The sequence below is a fragment of the Maniola hyperantus genome, chromosome 1 (genome assembly GCF_902806685.2).
Source record: "Maniola hyperantus chromosome 1, iAphHyp1.2, whole genome shotgun sequence".
Classification (NCBI taxonomy): Eukaryota; Metazoa; Arthropoda; class Insecta; order Lepidoptera; family Nymphalidae; genus Maniola; species Maniola hyperantus.
Genome location: NC_048536.1, coordinates 18725688 through 18744251, shown reverse-complemented (window position 1 = coordinate 18744251; position 18564 = coordinate 18725688). Strand labels below are relative to the sequence as shown.

Genomic DNA, 18564 nt, shown 5'->3' with positions numbered 1-18564 from the left:
TAAATTTTTGGTCTGGTCTGGTGGGAGGCTTCGGCTGTGGCTAGTTACCACCCTACCGGTAAAACCGTGCCGCCAAGCAATTTAGCGTTCCGGTACGATTCCCCCGTAAAAACCATAGGGGGTGTGACTGTGTGGGATTATTAAAAACTGCATTACTCCTCCCGGATTAGCCGCTTACACCTTACACTGCATCGTCACTTACCACCAGGTGAGATTGCAGTAAAGTGCTCCCTTGTATCTGAATAAAAAAAAGCTGTACTTATCTTAAATAATTTTACGCATACCTACTTAGTTACAAAATGAAAAAAAAAACGATTTAATTGAAGTGTCCCTACTCCCGCCATTAAGTGTCCCTACTCCCGCCATTAAGTGTCCCTACTCCCGCCATTAAGTGTCCCTACTCCCGCCATTAAGTGTCCCTACTCCCGCCATTAAGTGTCCCTACTCCCGCCATTAAGTGTCCCTACTCCCGCCATTAAGTGTCCCTACTCCCGCCATTAAGTGTCCCTACTCCCGCCATTAAGTGTCCCTACTCCCGCCATTAAGTGTCCCTACTCCCGCCATTAAGTGTCCCTACTCCCGCCATTAAGTGTCCCTACTCCCGCCATTAAGTGTCCCTACTCCCGCCATTAAGTGTCCCTACTCCCGCCATTAAGTGTCCCTACTCCCGCCATTAAGTGTCCCTACTCCCGCCATTAAGTGTCCCTACTCCCGCCATTAAGTGTCCCTACTCCCGCCATTAAGTGTCCCTACTCCCGCCATTAAGTGTCCCTACTCCCGCCATTAAGTGTCCCTACTCCCGCCATTAAGTGTCCCTACTCCCGCCATTAAGTGTCCCTACTCCCACCATGTTAGATGGCTGATACCATCTAGGTACAGGCTCTACAAAATAACAATAACATTGTGTAGAGTCAAGAGTGTGTCGCCGCTAGGTGGCGACTGTCGACTGTTGGCCACTCGTGTGGCCACGTGGCCACGTGGCCACGAGGCATTACGCTATTTGTTCAGAGAAATATTCATTTTATACTTAAGGAAAACTCTTAAGTCAATAAAAATAATCCTAATTGCTTACACAAGTTAAGTTCTCGGAACAGTCATGATTGCATCAATAAAGATAAACCGCGCAGCATCCGCCGTCGCGTCGCGGGAAAACATTGTGACGAACCAAAACAAGACTTAGTTATGGACGTAGCCTAGTAGTTAGACGTCCGCCTCCTATCCGGGCGGTCGGGGGTTCGATCCCGGGCACGCCCCTCTAACTTTTCACAGTTATGTGCGTTTTAAGTAATTAAATATCACTCACTTTAACGGCGAAGGAAAACATCGTGAGATGCATACCTGAGTTCCTCATAATGTTCTCAAAGGTATGTGAAGTCTGCCAATCCGCATTCGGTCAGCGTAGTGGACTATGGACCAAACCGCTCTCATTCTGAGAGGAGCTCCGTGCTCCGAATCGATACGTATAAAACTTCGCAGTTCGCACACTAAACGAGTTAGAGGTCAAATAAATTGCATAAGTATTCTGGTTAAACTTGTTTAAGTTTAGCTTGTTTGCGGAGTTTGACGCGTACAGACAGACAGACGAACTCGGCGGAGGGACTTTACTGTAGGTATTGTTTTGTTGTTTAAGTATCCCGAACACGTGTAACGATGTGTGTCTGTGTGTGTGTCGCGTCGCACAAATACGTACCTACTACATTGGATACGTATTTTGTGACGGATCCGTGAAATCACGGATAACTGCACAAACGCCCTTAGGAGAGGGTTTACGTGAAATCCTTTCTGACATCTGAGTACCTACCTACATCTCTCCACATCCAGCTTTGAGCAGAGTTTCCGCGGTTAGTGGTAGCTACTTGTGACTGTTTCGCGACGGTGCCGGTGCCGGTGCCGGTGCCGGTGCCGGTGCCGGTGCCGGTGCCGGTGCCGGCCGGTGACTTGGCAGCGGCGACCCATTATCAGTGTATTTTTATCTGCCACTATACTTAGTATATACCTACTACTATTATATATTCTGTAGCACTATTATCATTAGGGTTCCGTACCTCAAAAGGAATAACGGAACCCTTATAGGATCACTTTGTTGTCTGTCTGTCTGTCTGTCTGTCAAGAAACCTACAGGGTACTTCCCGTTGACCTAGAATCATGAAATTTGGCAGGTAGGTAGATCTTATAGCTGACATTTGGGGAAAAATCTGAAAACCGTGAATTTGTGGTAACATCACACAAAAAACATTAAATTGTGGTCATGAACTAATAATTAATTAATTAATTAATTAATTTAAACACATTTAAAAAACATATTTATCAACATTTTGCATCTTCTCCACTTTAAGTATATTTTTCATAGTTAATTTTCTGTGTCTTATAAATTGTATCTTATCATATATTATATATCATCATTATAGTGCATATATTTATTTAAGCATTGTTGTGTACACACATTAAGGGTTACAGCTTAAATCTTAATTTTTATTTGGTCCATTTATAGCTGAAACCTGTTTTGTGTGCCTTTATAATAAAATAAAACTAGTATTTTCTACTTTCGAAGTGAGATAACTATATCAAGTGGGGTATCATATGAAAGGTCTTCACCTCTACATTCTAAAACAGATTTTTATTTATTTTTATGAATCATACTTTTTGAATTGTCGTGCAAAAATACGACTGTAGTACGGAACCCTTATTGCGCGAGCCTGACTCGCACTTGGCCGGTTTTTTTTATTATACTCTTAGTTTTTACATATTGTGTTTCTCAAAAGCGTTACAAATAGTTGCAAAACAGTTTATTTATAATTTATTTTGGCGAGAGAAAGTTGTGAGTCATGGCGCAGGCGACGCTGACATTCCTGTACAAGTATATTTATTGGGCCGATTGATTAGTATCATGCTCAGCTCGATAATAAGTATAATGAGATAACTTGCCTGTTTCTTCAAAAATTTTGAAAAATCCTAGATTTTTCAAACCCAAATTGACAGGATGATCTAATCACCTAAGTCCTAACCTTTTCCTTTTCCACAGACAGTAGGTATTATGAAGGAAGGATATTTCGTCGTCATCATGATCAACCCATCGCCGGCTCACTACAGAGTACAGAGCTCTATAGTCGTAGCTTAAGTGTTAAGTTCGCGTAAAAATTATCAACACTATCATATCTTACAAATCCAAAAACCGACCATCAAAAATTGTAGTTTATTACCTATTTTGAATAAATTGTTTGACTTTGACTCTACCACGCCGGCCAGGGGCGGATCGGCAAACTTCACACACCTTTGAGAATATTATGGAGAACATGCAACAAAGGCATGCAGGTTTCCTCACGATGTTTGACGTTTTCCTTCACCGTTAAAGCGTGAAAATAATATTTAATAACTTAAAACGGACGTAACTCCGACAAGTTAGTGCGTGCCCGGGATCGAACCCCCGACCGTGCACAGTGCACAAGGAGGAGAAGAACTGCGTATGGTAGGCAGTTAGGTAGGGTCAACAACAAAGCTAGGTTTGCACGCTGCATATACCTAGCTTTGTTTCTGACTGTACAGTAGGTATATATGAGCAGTGGGCTCGCGTGCAACATATTACGACGTACTACGTGTTTGTTGTGTGCGGTGTGTGCGGTGTGTGCGGTGTGTGCGGTGTGTGCAGTGTGTGCGGTGTGCGGCGCGTGTTGACATGGAACTATATGTAAGCGAGCAGATTGCTCACGTCTGTGTATTGTGTACACAGACACTGTGTGTGGGTGCTCCGAGCCCTGCGGCCCGAGGGAGCCCTGCGGCCCGGGGGAGCCCTGCGGCCCGGGGGAGCCCTGCGGCCCGGGGGAGCCCCGGCACGGCACGGACTTTGTTATTTTCCTTCCGCTCGCGATTATCAGATATAACATAGTGGTTGTCACTCACCGCAGGGAGTGATTACTTTTATATCGCATAGGTACCTACCTATTTAAATCTGAATATATAAAAGGAAAAGGTCTGACTGACCGACTGACTGATTGACTGATCTATCAACGCACAGCTCAAACTACAGGGCGGATCGGGCTGAAATTTGGCATGCAGATAGCTATTATGACGAACGCATCCGCTAAGAAAGGATTTTTGAAAATTCAACCCCTAAGGGGGTAAAATAGGGTTCGAAATTTGTGTAGTCCACGTGGACGAAGTCGCGGGCATAAGCTAGTCGTTAATAGAGTTAACAGCTGTGGTTGGTTTTATTTGCTAATTGCCAACTAGTTGCACTGTAGACTAGCAAGAAGTCAAAAACTGTTGTTTATATTGTAGGTAGGTATGTAAAGTAGGTAGTAATGCAAATTATATTTTGTGGTCGTGGGTTTACCACACGAATCACACGATAACATATTAAACATTAAAATAACCAGTTTGGCGTTTTTGAGACGACTTTTGGTCGAGTTTAGTTTTGTGCTCGATGTAGGTAGTAGGTGCGCAATGCGCATAGTCAGACCCTCTGAGATTCATGTACCTACGGCGCTCTGCCAAGGCCGTCTGCCGCAACATGCCAGTCGCCAGACCTACCGCGACATGCACATACCTACCGCGACATGCACATACCTACCGCGACATGCACATGCCTACCGCGACATGCACATGCCTACCGCGACATGCACATACCTACCGCGACATGCACATGCCTACCGCGACATGCACATACCTACCGCGACATGCACATACCTACCGCGACATGCGCATACCTACCGCGACATGCGCATACCTACCGCGACATGCGCATACCTACCGCGACATGCGCATACCTACCGCGACATGCACATACCTACCGCGACATGCACATACCTACCGCGACATGCGCATACCTACCGCGACATGCGCATACCTACCGCGACATGCGCATACCTACCGCGACATGCGCATACCTACCGCGACATGCGCATACCTACCGCGACATGCGCATACCTACCGCGACATGCGCATACCTACCGCGACATGCGCATACCTACCGCGACATGCGCATACCTACCGCGACATGCGCATACCTACCGCGACATGCACAGACCTACCGCGACATGCACATACCTACCGCGACATGCACATACCTACCGCGACATGCACATACCTACCGCGACATGCGCATACCTACCGCGACATGCGCATACCTACCGCGACATGCGCATACCTACCGCGACATGCGCATACCTACCGCGACATGCGCATACCTACCGCGACATGCACATACCTACCGCGACATGCACAGACCTACCGCGACATGCACATACCTTCCGCGACATGCACATACCTACCGCGACATGCACATACCTACCGCGACATGCACATACCTACCGCGACATGCACAGACCTACCGCGACATGCACATACCTTCCGCGACATGCACATACCTACCGCGACATGCACACACCTACCGCGACATGCACAGACCTACCGCGACATGCACATACCTACCGCGATATGCACATACCTACCGCGATATGCACATACCTACCGCGACATGCACATACCTACCGCGCGTTGTGGCTCACATACTGAATTAACCTCCTACAGAATTATTTCAAGTAGGTAGATATGAATGTATACTACTGGCGTTGTCTTGTGTTATGTTTCAACGCTTGACGCCAGAAGTGTATTTTTGTGCTCGTAAAAATAAATATGTTAGTTAGTAGGTAAGTGTAGACTGTAGGTATGCAAAACATTAATTTGGAATTCAAATGAGATAAGAAGTCGGTTGAAAATACAATAATTGTCCATAAATTAATCTTTATTTAGGTTGGTATGCAATAAAGACATACCTATTGTAAAAGCTATTTGAATATAAATTGTACCTACCTAGTCTATTTTCAATAAATAATAGGTACCGACCCATTGCGGCCCCCTAGCCCCTAGCCCCTAGCGCCCCTACTGAGCACAAATCTCCGCTCAGAATGATACGCCGCTACGGAACCCGTCGTGTCCGAGTTCGACTCGCACTTGACCGGTTTTATTGCGAAGCTCGAGGAAGATCGTTCCAATCGAAATAAGAGAAGGTACAAAAAAATTAAACATGAAATAATTTAATAACATCAAACAATTAATATGTACAACCGAGTGCACTGCAGCTAAAACCGCGACGCGACTCCTCCGCCGCGACTGTCGGCGTGCGACAGCAGCGCGTCGCCGCGCTGCAGCACGAAGTTGAGGGCGGGCGGGGCGGGCGGGGCGGGCGGGGCGGGCGGGGCGGGCGACTCGGGCAGAGGGCGCGCGCGCTCGGCCGCCGCCACCGCGCCGCCCGGCGCCGCCAGCAGCATGGCGGCCGCGCCCTGCGCCAGCGCCGCGCCCGACTCGCCGCCCAGGACGTAGCGCGTGCCTGCAGAATGCACATTAGAACATTAGAACGTCCACATATGGCAGAACGCCACTTCGTCCGCGGGGAGTGGGGACTACATAACCTTTACCATGTCATGTGACCAGCGCCAGCGGTTCAGGCTGTGCGTTGATGTACATGTCATGTCAGTCAGGACTTTGAATTGTATAAATTATACAGATTACCTAAGTATAACTATTTACTGTTATCAGACATGAGTTCCTAAGCACTAAGTACTATGCGTTGCGACAAGCGATCTTCGGCACAGTGTGCCCACTGCCCACTGCCCACTGCCCACTGCCCACTGCCCACTGCCCACTGCCCACTGCCCACTGCCCACTTCCCACTGCCCACTGCCCACTGCCCACTGCCCACTGCCCACTGCCCGGTAACCGGGGCATACAACAAAAGTAACGTCGGTGGCGAAATTTCCACGCAATGTAGTGCCGCCCTAAATTTATAAAAATTCTTATTTAGAGTAAAAATTCAGGAGGTACCTAGGTGCCATCGATTTCAATTTCGCAAGGTTTTCTTCTTTGAGCTTCAGCGGTTGGCTCTTTTCCGGAGAGCTTCTAGTATGTTCGAATGCTATCAACTTTTATATAATAGTACTATATTGTATGTGATTACATTTTTTCTCTGTGGATTACCAACTAGGTATAATTTATGTAGGTACCTATACATATACCTATCGTAAAGTATATTATAAGCTTGTAACAAAATTACGATGCTAATTCTGTTATTATAATTTCGTCAAATGTCAATGTCGTGTTTTAGCTTTTATTACTCATTGATGTCATTATTATTTATTGCCCACATGACATTGGCACACATGACATTGGCACACATGACATTGGCACACATGACATTGGCACACATGACACTGGCACACCCAAAAGTCGCACAATTTTTTAAAATAGTTTTATTGATTGCTGTAATGATATGACGCGAGGATCTTGCTGATCAGCACTTTACTGTGAACTTACTTACCTAGTTATCTGTCTACTGACAATTTTGACAAAGTCGTTTTTCCACTCCGTAACATACGTAATGCCACTATTGTTTGTAGGAGGGAGCTATATGCTCTACAGAAGCGCACTGTACCTACTTCTATTTTGTGGATGTGCACCAACCAGGAAGTTGCACAAAGTGGAAGTCGTGATTTGATACAAATACTATATTGTAATAATATTGTGTCTGTTATGATTCGGAGTGTGGGTGGGCGCTATAAGGGGTGAGGAGGAGACGACCGTAGGTAGCGATAGGTAGACGGCGCGGGCGACACCTACCGCACACTTGCTGGTCCACGATGATGGCGGGCGCGAGGTCGAGCGGCGCGGCGGCGGCGGGCGCGTCGCGCGGCCACGCGCTCGCCGGCACCGCGCCCGCGCCCGCGCCCGCCTCGGAGCCGAACGGCGTCGACAAGCCTCTGTGGAAACAAACACATCGTTCGCTTGTTGTAAACAAACACATCGTTCGCTTGTTGTAAACAAACACATCGTTCGCTTGTTGTAAACAACACCTTTATGCGGCCAAAATGACTTGAACTGCAAAAACAGTCAAAATTAGTTTTGAGTAATCAAGTTGGTAAAAGTTTTTGTTGGTTGAAAAACAGTAATTAAATAGTACTTTTGGTTGCTGAGTAAAGTGAGGGAATAGAGAGCTTCTGCGTTCGTGCAGTGTCTCGTGCCTAGTTGGTGATGTCGCTCTCACACCAGAAGTCAGGAGAACTTTATGTCAGTGAGCATACGTGACGAGCGCCACGTAGGTGTCTCGCGGGTCGACCACAGCCACGCCCGAAGCCACGCCGCCCGGCCACTGTGCCACGCGCGCCGCCGCCTGCTGCTGCAGACTCGATACCACGCTGTTTACAAAAGAACAATGATCAATTATCTTGAGGAAATACACAACAGTAAATAATAAGTAACTCAAGAAGGCAAAAGTTACACAAATTAAAATGGATAGGTTGTGATCCATCCATCCATCGAACCTCGAGTCAGAGTTGTTTTACTTTGACGGCATATGTACCTCTGCAGCACGCTGTCCACAGTGCCAGTGCCGTTGCCGACGTCCGCAGCACCCAGCGCGCTCTGCAGCGCCGCGACAGCGCGCGCGCCGCCCGCGCCCGCGCCCCACACGCGCCAGGCTCCCGCGCGCACGGGCGCCGCGCCCTCCGCCCACCGCACCGCGTCCGAGCAACGCCACGATAAGCAAAGCTCTGCAAACGTACATACATTATAGTAATCTACTTGTAATAGAGAACCTGATTGTTGACCTACTGTTGCCTATCAATAGATAGACAGACCAACATACCTACTGCTCAAACTTTTGCATAATATGCTTAGCTTAGTGTAGTGTAAAGCACTTAAAGAATGCCACGAAACTCCATAACTAGATACAATATGTAGTAGACCATAAGGTAACTAAAAAAGGCTAACCTAACTATCCCTACCTACGGTCGCCTCCTATCACCCCCTATAGCGACCGCAAACCAACCATTAAACTAGTTGTTACTCGTCTTGTATTAATCATATTATTTGTCTTGTGTAAGACGACTTAGTTTGCGTAATATTTAACCGAATTGTTTAAATCTCAGTAAGTAGGGGTACTACTACGAGAGGTAGAGTATATCTCGTGAAAGTATACAATGTGCCTTCTTGACCTAGCGATAACAACATATAACCAGCTCTAGGTTATCAATTATATCATAGTTGACTTTTAAATAATAACATTTCTGCTATTATTGAGCACATAGATTAATTATTGGTTTCGCTACGATTGAGCATTATAATGATGATTTTAGAGCCTCAATAGCTCAACCGGTGTAGGAGTGGACTGAAAACCGAAAGGTCGACGGTTCAAACCCCGCCCGTTGCACTATTGTCGTACCTACTCCTAGCACAAGCCTGACGCTTAATTGGAGAGGAAAGGGGAATATTAGTCATTTAATATGGCTAATATTCTTTAAAAAAAAAAAAAAAAAATTATTAGGTACCTACGTAAATAGTAATCTCACACTTGGCAGTCATTTATGTTCAATCATCTACAAGTAGTATTTCAAGGTAAATACAGACGGGCTTCCAGTCCGAGAGATGGTGTTACAAAGTGTAGACCTTGTATACTCTATCCACCGAAACAAGTTACTATAGCGCTCTCTCTGTTACGCTATGCGATATAAAGGATAAGGACAAAAATCTTATTGGGCGCTAACCATTGTAATCACTAACCAATCACAAACGAAACTATGTTTTCTAATTGTGTTTCGAATGTTTTTTTAGAAGCTTATCCAGTTATGGCCTTTTAAGGAAGGAACAAGTGCTCGCCGCGCATCTTCTTCATTCCATAGAGCACCATACATTTTGCACGCACCCGGTGCGCTTGCTATATCAAGCCCTGCATCAGAGAATGATGTGAAGTAGTACCGCTGCTAGTGTTGTGCTGCAACGCGTCGAGATAGTCAGCCAGGGCGGGCTCGCTGCGCTCGGGCGCCGCGTAGCCGGGCAGGCCCGCCGCCGCCGCCGCCGCCGCCAGCGCCGCCGACACCGGGTACCCAGCCCTACGGGACACAAGGTTCGGTTATCAATTTGTACAAATCAGATAGTCAGCCAGGGCGGGCTCGCTGCGCTCGGGCGCCGCGTAGCCGGGCAGGCCCGCCGCCGCCGCCGCCGCCGCCAGCGCCGCCGACACCGGGTACCCAGCCCTACGGGACACAAGGTTCGGTTATCAATTTGTACAAATCAGAAACTGACTGACGGCTGTTGGTATTGCATACGCTACAGACACGTAAATTTTACAAGTATGATTGTAGCTACACTACACTATTATAACTATACAGAAATTATTTTATAATTACTATTCGTTCGCTTTAAAAACGCGTGGTATTTAAAAAAAATTACTACGATGTTCGAATTTCCAGTTTCTAGCTGTTTTAGGAAGATTGTTTAAAATCGATGGTAAAATTTGTATTGATCAGACAAACTAATAAGTAGAGACACCCGAGAGAGTGTATTGTCGTCTAGTTCTTTGCTTTAAATTTCAAGTCGCTAGTTCATCGGGAAGGCAGCTTAAAATCAATCACAAAATTTGTACCGTAGAGGAAACAAACAAACATGCCGACGAGAAGGCTAGTTAATCAAAACGTGTGTATACAATGGATAATTTAAGATAATGACGTGTTGTAGCAAGCCTGTGTTCGGCAGTGTACCGGAAATCGATTTGTAACTACCTCCAACTTAGGTTGAACTCAAACGGGGCAAAAAGTGAACGTATGAGGAAGGCGGTGTGTGTGTGTGTGTGTGTCCAGGTGAAGTGTGCGGCTGGTGGACGGACGATGTCAATGAGAGGGAACTGCCCCTGACCTTGCGAGGTGTATGGCGGGCTGCAGCAGCTCGCCCCAGGGCCGCGTGCCGTAGCGCCGGTGCAGCGCCGCCAGGGCCGCGAGCAGGCGCGGCGGCCGCTCCTGGCCGGCGGCGGCCGCCTCCACGCCGGCGCCCCAGTCCAGCACGGTGGGCAGCTGGCTGCGCGACGACCTGTACTCCCAGTATATCAGCGATCCACTCCTGTAATCGAACAGTGATACCCAAACTTGTTATGTCTCGCACTTTAGTTTTAAGTGTACGTCATTAATGTGATGGTCATCATCATCATCATCACATTCATTTAATAGTTAAGCGACGATAGGGTTCCGCTGTGATTCTATAGAGGGTAGAGGTCACACTACTCTTTTTGAGGAAGTTGCAATGGCGGCTATCTAACTATTTTGGGACAGTGCAAAATAATGTAATAAATGCAGTGTCTCAATACTCAGTGAGTCATGAGAGCAATAGCAATAAAGCATGGCAGCTAAACACATTTTTATCTCAGTGTAAGATCGTACAGTAGAAGGAATGACGGACGCGGCGCCGCGCCGCGCTATCGGACGTGGCGCCGCGCTATCGGACGTGGCGCCGCCTTGGACGATCTAACCTAAGGACGCGCCTCGCATGATTATTCCCCTCTGTCAATAGTAATGGATTTTTAATCCACTGCGTTTATAAACACTGTTTGCGGAATCGATTTTGTTAGTTTAGATCGTCCAAGGGCGCCGCGCACTGCCCGCAGCCGACGGAATTGCTCAATGGATCGTGAGTGTTGCGATTGATAGCCATCGGCTCTTGCACTATACACTGCAGGCTGGCCTGTGGCCACTGGCCACTGGCCATGGTTGTATCGCATCGATCTTATGACAACTTTCATCGTACTACCTACTGTAATTAGTTTATATTTTTATCGGATTTAATTAATATTATAAAGTAAATAAAAAAGAAACGCTAGTGTAAGCTGTTATTTAAATTATTTTAAAATAAAAACTTAATTAATTACGCTATCTGTTACGGATTGTCAACACTACGTAACAACTCCACGCCTGGCAAGTGGCGGCCTCGCTCCCTGCTGGCTGCTGCTGCTACATGGTTCCAGTAGTCACTCACAGATGGCACTTTATAACAACAGGCTATGTCAGTCGAATATAATTATTATCTACTGGCTGTCTGCTATCAAACGACTTTATTTATTTTTAGTAGGTAGCATCGTTATGGTAGTAGCAAGTAATTTAGTGTTAAGACACTAAAATCTTAATTAGGGTTCCCTAAAATCACTAACGTTCACCCCGAACTAACCTTGCGGACCTTCGCCTGTTAAAATGCTTAGAGCAATAACGCAAGAAGTTCGCTTCACATGACCACCTATTATTTATTGTGAAATTATGCGTGTGTTCTGTGTGTGTGCGCGCCGCCTGAAGTGGCCTGACTATAGCAGTTGCTTGCGACTCGTTTGATATCAACTCCATTATTGTCGGTTACTGTGCCTCTTCTACGGATCTCTTCATTTCTGTTTTAATCACGTTGAGAAATTCAGAGCTTTCTCTATTGCACTGTGCACATTTCTGCGCTTTCTGGCGAAGTTGTCTCTATCTCTGTCTCCGTCGAGATGAACCAGCGCGGCCGGATCTGTTACAATTGTATATTGAGTAGGACGAGGGGAGTGGGGACATACGCGTCGAGCGAGGTGCGGTGCGGCGCCAGCACGGCGAGGCAGAGAGCGGTCGCCACGCTCGCGTCCGCCGCGCGGCCGCCGCGCCTCAGCGTCGCCGCGCCCGCGCCCGAGCACGCCTCCGCCGACGACGACACCGAGCCGTGCGGCACCACCTGCGCGAGACAGCCGACATTACACCCTACACGACCACGAGCGGGCGCCACTGAGGGTGCCGGGTACCGGCCTCGTAGTCCCCTGCGTATATCTGCGTGAGGAGCGCGACGGTGACGGCCAGCGTGAGCGCGGCGAAGGCGGCGACGATGAGCCGCGGGCCGCCGCCGCAGAGCCGCGCGCCGCCGCCCGCCGCGCCCGCCCTCAGCGGCACGTCCTCTCGAAGCTCCACCACGCCTGCAACACCACACGCCCTATTACAAGATCTGGCACGCTTCAGGCGGCCGAGCCGCGCGACCGGCGACCGTGCCCGCGACGACCGGTACCCAATGTAAAGTAAAGGAGAGTAAAGGGATGACTGCAGTAGTCCATGCACGACCTGACTTGAGCTTGATACAAAGCAATCAGTTGGCGCGGCGCGAACTACCGTGCTTCAAGTTGATGTTAGCCGAGATGTTGAGATGAGACCTAATGATATGATCAGTGATAGGAAGGGGAAAAGACTCCGTTTCGCTGTGAGTAGCCAACAACAGCCTGCGTCAAATGGGCATCACTCCGATGTGAACCGGTTGTGAAGGTAGAGTTGCACTGTGCGGTGTGCGCAGTGCAGTTGGCGCTACCATGGCATCTCTGAGGCAATTGATCACGGAACTCCACCCGGTGAGCTCCACCAGGAACTGGATTTGTTCACATCGAGAGAATGGAGAGTTTTGAGAACCTCCTTTTGAACGCGAATCTCAGGCATTGTGGAGTTGCAAATTGGGTGGGCAGTACGCATTCATTCCGCACTCGGCCCGCGTGGTGGACTATGCACAAACCCTTCTTATTCTGGAAGGGGACGAGTGGGGAGCCGGCGATGGGTGATCTCATACGAACTTGTATCGAACTGACCCTCAGGCGCTGGGGAAGCAATAGATGCGTCAGATGTAAAGGCAGCCGGCAGGGATGCTCCACAGAACTTTGATTGGACGATTTAACAAGGAACCAAAAAGCTTTGCTGCGACTCGGGTAAACGTTTGTTCTCAGTTTCCTTGTGCGGTTCAATTGAGACTTTTTAGGGTCCGTACCTCAAAAGGAAAATGTCTGTCTGTCTGTTTACGTTCTTATGTAACTTACCAGAAACATTGAACTCCTTCAACTGAAGAAAAGCGAATAACAAGAATCTTGTACCGAAGTTTCACTTCCAATTAATCAATTTGCAGCTGTGCCTATAAGGGCAGTAGCTACCTAACCTATTAACACTGCCCAGTGCCCAATGCCCAGTGCCCAGTGCCCAGTGCCCAGTGCCCAGTGCCCAGGGACAATGACAGTACTCATACAATTAATTTAGAAATCACTTGTTATATTATATTATTTTGCACTGGGTAAGTAAAGTCGGTGCCTACTTTGAAGCACGTATGTCTATTAGCGAAATGGTATTTACTTAATTACCAAGTTAAGTAAGAGTTCCACAAGTTTCGTTGAAGCTCTTTATACGGGAACGAAGATCGTGTAGGTACCTACCGAGTTTCCAAGAAAGCTAAGCGTATTTTCAAAAAGTTTAATTAGATATTCAAAGAGAAACGAATAAGTAGGTACCTACCTACCTTTATTTCCCTTCCGAACATTTCGAGTGCGTGTTCAGAGTAAACTGGATGGAAAAATAACTTTGTTAATGAAAGTAGGTATAGTATGCGACACGTTGAGATGGCAATCAAGGGGGGGACGCTCCGCACACCCGCACATCCCCTGCGCTAATCCTGTGCGGGAAAGTGCGGGGCTTCCTCCCGCCTCACATCCCAATTGCCATCTCGACTTGGCCCGAACTATAGGTACTAAACTGTATGGACATGTACCTACCTACTACGTGTCATTATTTCGCATAATTTGCCGCACTTTTAGGTATTTATATTGTTTTGAATGTTATGTACATACAGTTTTAATCTAATACGGAGTTACATAATACGTATGCGGGGAACGAAGCCAAAGAAATGAAGAGATCCAAAGGTAGGTATTACTTACTTAGATATTAAACTTAGGTTGTAGGTACGAGTAGGTACGAGTAGGTACGAGTAGGTAGACATGTGGGAAGTTCCTTTGCTGTGACATTGAAATCCATTCGCGCTTGCAATTGTGTAACGTCAGATCAAATGCGTGTCGATGTAAGGTACCCTTTACTAGGTTCAACAAACAAGTAAAATGCCTTGCTACCTGCCTGCTGCCCTCGGAGACTCCATTCCCCGTCCCTTCGTTCAGCTTCACGCCCGACTTTCGTTACGCTACGGACAAGGACGGAATTGACAAAGCTCGATGGTTTGGCCTTTCGGCAGATTTGAACATTGCCTGGACGATCCGAAGCGTGCTAGTAGCTATTTAGTTTATGATTATAGCACTACAATACTGATATTGTAAAGTTGATTTTTGATAAAACGGATGTTCGAGCGTCCGGCGAGCGACACGACGACGCGACGACGCGCAGACGCCGCGTCGCGCTCCCGGAAATGAGACATTGTTGTGGAGATACACAACAGTCAACAGCAGGTAACGGGCGCAGACAAATCGAATCGCTGATAACGCTCCGGGCAAAGTATAGATGTTCTTGTCTGTGTGTGTGTGTGTGTGTGTGTGTGTGTGCTTTCCGACAGAGCCAGAAGTAGGTAATGTTGTTTCGTCAATGTAAAGCCTGGCTTTGCGTTTGTGTCAGATTCAAGGGCAAAGAACAAGGCTAGGCTAGTGTCCCCCTCACCTGGTGGAGAATGTAGATCAGGACTGCTCGACATGGTGAAGCTGGTGGATAGCCTTCTCTTCTTACATTCACCTGCAAAACAGTTTATCATTGTTACAATCATTATCTTCCAGTGCATTACACGATAGATTTTGCCGCCCTATATCTACCCTCGAATCTGTTATGCTGTCTGATGCTTATCTGATGTTATGCTGTCTGATGCTTATCTGATGTTATGCTGTCTGATGCTTATCTGATGTTATGCTGTCTGATGCTTATCTGATGTTATGCTGTCTGATGCTTATCTGATGTTATGCTGTTGACAGATATGTGGAATCAATTGTTCACTCTTAGTTAGAGTGAGTCGAGTGACTCAGCAGAACGTAACGTTAGTAAGTACTATTATATATTCTGTGGTATGTATACTTCGATGGCTCCTAACGCTCTACAGATTTCACTTGTTAGATACAGTGCATGTGTTCCGTGGTTCCGTACCTACTTCCAAGTAGTACCTGAGTAGGTAACTGTCTCAAGTCACTAAGAAAACTTTTCTTGATACATATTATGACAATTGAATCGTCGGTGTTGATTATTCTAGCTGAGATTCTAGTACTAATCTGGAAAAAGCACATACCTAAATAACTTTTATTCAAGCGATGTGTGTCCAGTGTTCACGAAATCTATTTTCGCAGTTCACTGGCGCGTACCTACCTGCCTACCTGCCTACCTGCCTACCTGCCTACCTGCCTACCTGCCTACCTGCCTACCTGCCTACCTGCCTACCTGCCTACCTGTCTACCTGCCTACCTGCCTACCTGTCTACCTGCCTACCTGCCTACCTGTCTACCTGCCTACCTGCCTACCTGCCTACCTGCCTACCTGTCTACCTGCCTACCTGCCTACCTGTCTACCTGCCTACCTGCCTACCTGCCTACCTGCCTACCTGCCTACCTGCCTACCTGCCTACCTGCCTACCTGCCTACCTGCCTACCTGCCTACCTGCCTACCTGCCTACCTGTCTACCTGCCTACCTGCCTACCTGCCTACCTGCCTACCTGTCTACCTGCCTGCCTGCCTACCTGCCTACCTGCCTACCTGCTTACCTGCCTACCTGCCTACCTGCCTACCTGTCTACCTGCCTACCTGCCTACCTGCCTACCTGCCTACCTGTCTACCTGCCTGCCTGCCTACCTGCCTACCTGCCTACCTGCCTACCTGCCTACCTGCCTACCTGCCTACCTGCCTACCTGCCTACCTGCCTACCTGTCCTACCTGCCTACCTGCCTACCTGCCTACCTGCCTACCTGCCTACCTGCCTACCTGCCTACCTGCCTACCTGCCTACCTGCCTACCTGCCTACCTGCCTACCTGCCTACCTGCCTACCTGCCTACCTGCCTACCTGCCTACCTGCCTACCTGCCTACCTCGTCACAGTCAACACTGCTCTGTGGACAGCCGTGCGATCCTCCGCGTTGTTTATCTACACTAATTCACCATTTCGCTGCGGTGCGAAACAAACAAACAAACAGTGGAACAATACTCTCTGTCTAAAAACTTGTCCGCCGCCGCAGCAGGCAGCAGGCTAACTGTTTACTGCGACGTGCCGAGGTGTGGGTTAGCGACTAGCGTGCTCACTCGCCGCGCGGCGTGCGCAGGAGTGGATGACGTCAGGCGTGTGGCTGCGCGTGCGATGAGACGACACGGCCGCGCCGCGCCGCTGCGGACTGTACACGGATTACCATTAGGATAATTTTCTTGTCTGCTACGATCATCACAAAATCAGCTTTTTTTGAACGTTAGCTTTTGCCTTCAACTTCGTCCGTTACGTGTCAACTGTCAAGCTGAGTCTCTACTCTCGAGTTCTAATCGATTGCTTTTGACAAACACAAGCTTATGTTTAACATGATTCTTAGCCTTATTATGTACGTTCAACTTAACTAATTCACATCTAAGCTCAATGATATTAGAAGAAAAGACTTCTAATATCATTGCCTGAGCTATAATATTGTTACCTACATTATAAAACGAGCTACGGAACCGGCTCTACAACAAAATGATCTGGCAATAATAGTGTAATACAAATAAGTAAGTACTTACAATATGATTTTGTACTACGTATTAATTAATGAATTAATTAATGAATTAATTAATTACACACTTAGCAGTAGCACTTACAACATTACGGATTGTATTAGAAAGTATACGTCTGAAGACGCCTGAGGTAGCGAGGCGTAGTGAGACATAAGACAGCGCCGTCTCTGTCCAATGCAGTGAGTGAGAGGGAGACGCTGCACGGTGAATGACCGGGAGATGCGCGCGCGCTGATTCTCTGCACAGCGTCAGTCAAGTTCAATGGCGACTGTCGCTACAGAGTCGAGACTCTAATTACAACTAGATAGCCTAGTGGTTGAGACGTCGGGCTCTTATTTGAGAGGTCGGGGGCTCGATCCGGGCAAGCACCTCTAAATTTTGGTGTTACCTATGTGCATTCAGCATTAGAGACCAAGATATCACTTGCTTGAATGGTGAAGGGAAACATCGTGAAGAAACCTGCATGTCTGAGTGCTCATAGTTGTCAAAGGCGTGTGAAGTCTGCCAATCCTTGCCGGACTGTAACAGACGGAGGACAGCAATATTGAAACTCGGCTCGGCTTCCATGCGCTCCGCCCTCGCTCTCGACCGCCGTACTGCCGCGCCGCGCCGCGCCGATCCGCTCCGCGCCGGCCGGCATGCGAGATGACTCTATTATTTATTGTAAGGCTGTACATTGTTATAGCAGAATAATTACAGCAGTCGCACGTCATCTATTGGTTGACGATGATGATCATCAGCTTTGAATCAGGTCATCTGAAGATTTCAGGTCTACTCAGGGTACACCTGAAATCTTATAACTTGGAGTTACTTTGTGCCTACATTTTACAAATTCTATGTCACTTTGTTATTGCATATACCTATTTATTTTGTACACCTATTTGGTGTAGTTGCTTAGATCCTGATCTATTGCTTTTATAGTTAGTCATTTTACAGTAACAAACTGTTTGGTGTGCCTTTACAATAAAATAAAATAAATAAGCACTTATGTAGAATTAAACTTGCTACGGAGGAATCAAACCACAGCGTGTTACTTGTTAGCTAAACCTGAGTACGACAATAATGTAGCCATCAGTGATACAATGAGCATTGGCATTCAGATCCGCGCGTCTACTGGTGAGGCTTCCTAGCATTACTGCCTGCTGTGCTGAGAGCTACGTGTGTTGCCGGCGTGATCCCGCGGATCGGACGTGGGCCGCGTGGGCGCCGCGACGCACGCTCACGTGCCGCTAATGCGCCTAACGAGATTACCTGTAGTTCGACT

At 47.5% G+C, this 18564-nt stretch overlaps 1 protein-coding gene across 1 annotated transcript; it reads right to left on the bottom strand.

The window, feature by feature from the left end:
- Positions 1–6006: 6006 nt before the first annotated feature.
- LOC117981814 (glutathione hydrolase 6-like) lies at positions 6007–18476 on the bottom strand. The gene is made up of 11 exons (XM_069500359.1): positions 18161–18476; positions 17307–17538; positions 15231–15302; positions 12579–12742; positions 12356–12507; positions 10681–10881; positions 9745–9878; positions 8351–8540; positions 8073–8186; positions 7612–7751; positions 6007–6325 (listed from the first exon to the last, which is right to left on the bottom strand). The coding sequence occupies exons 3-11, from the start codon at positions 15262–15264 to the stop codon at positions 6078–6080; spliced, it is 1377 nt and encodes a 458-aa protein (XP_069356460.1). The 5' UTR covers positions 15265–15302; positions 17307–17538; positions 18161–18476; the 3' UTR covers positions 6007–6077.
- Between the last annotated feature and the right edge of the window lie 88 nt (positions 18477–18564).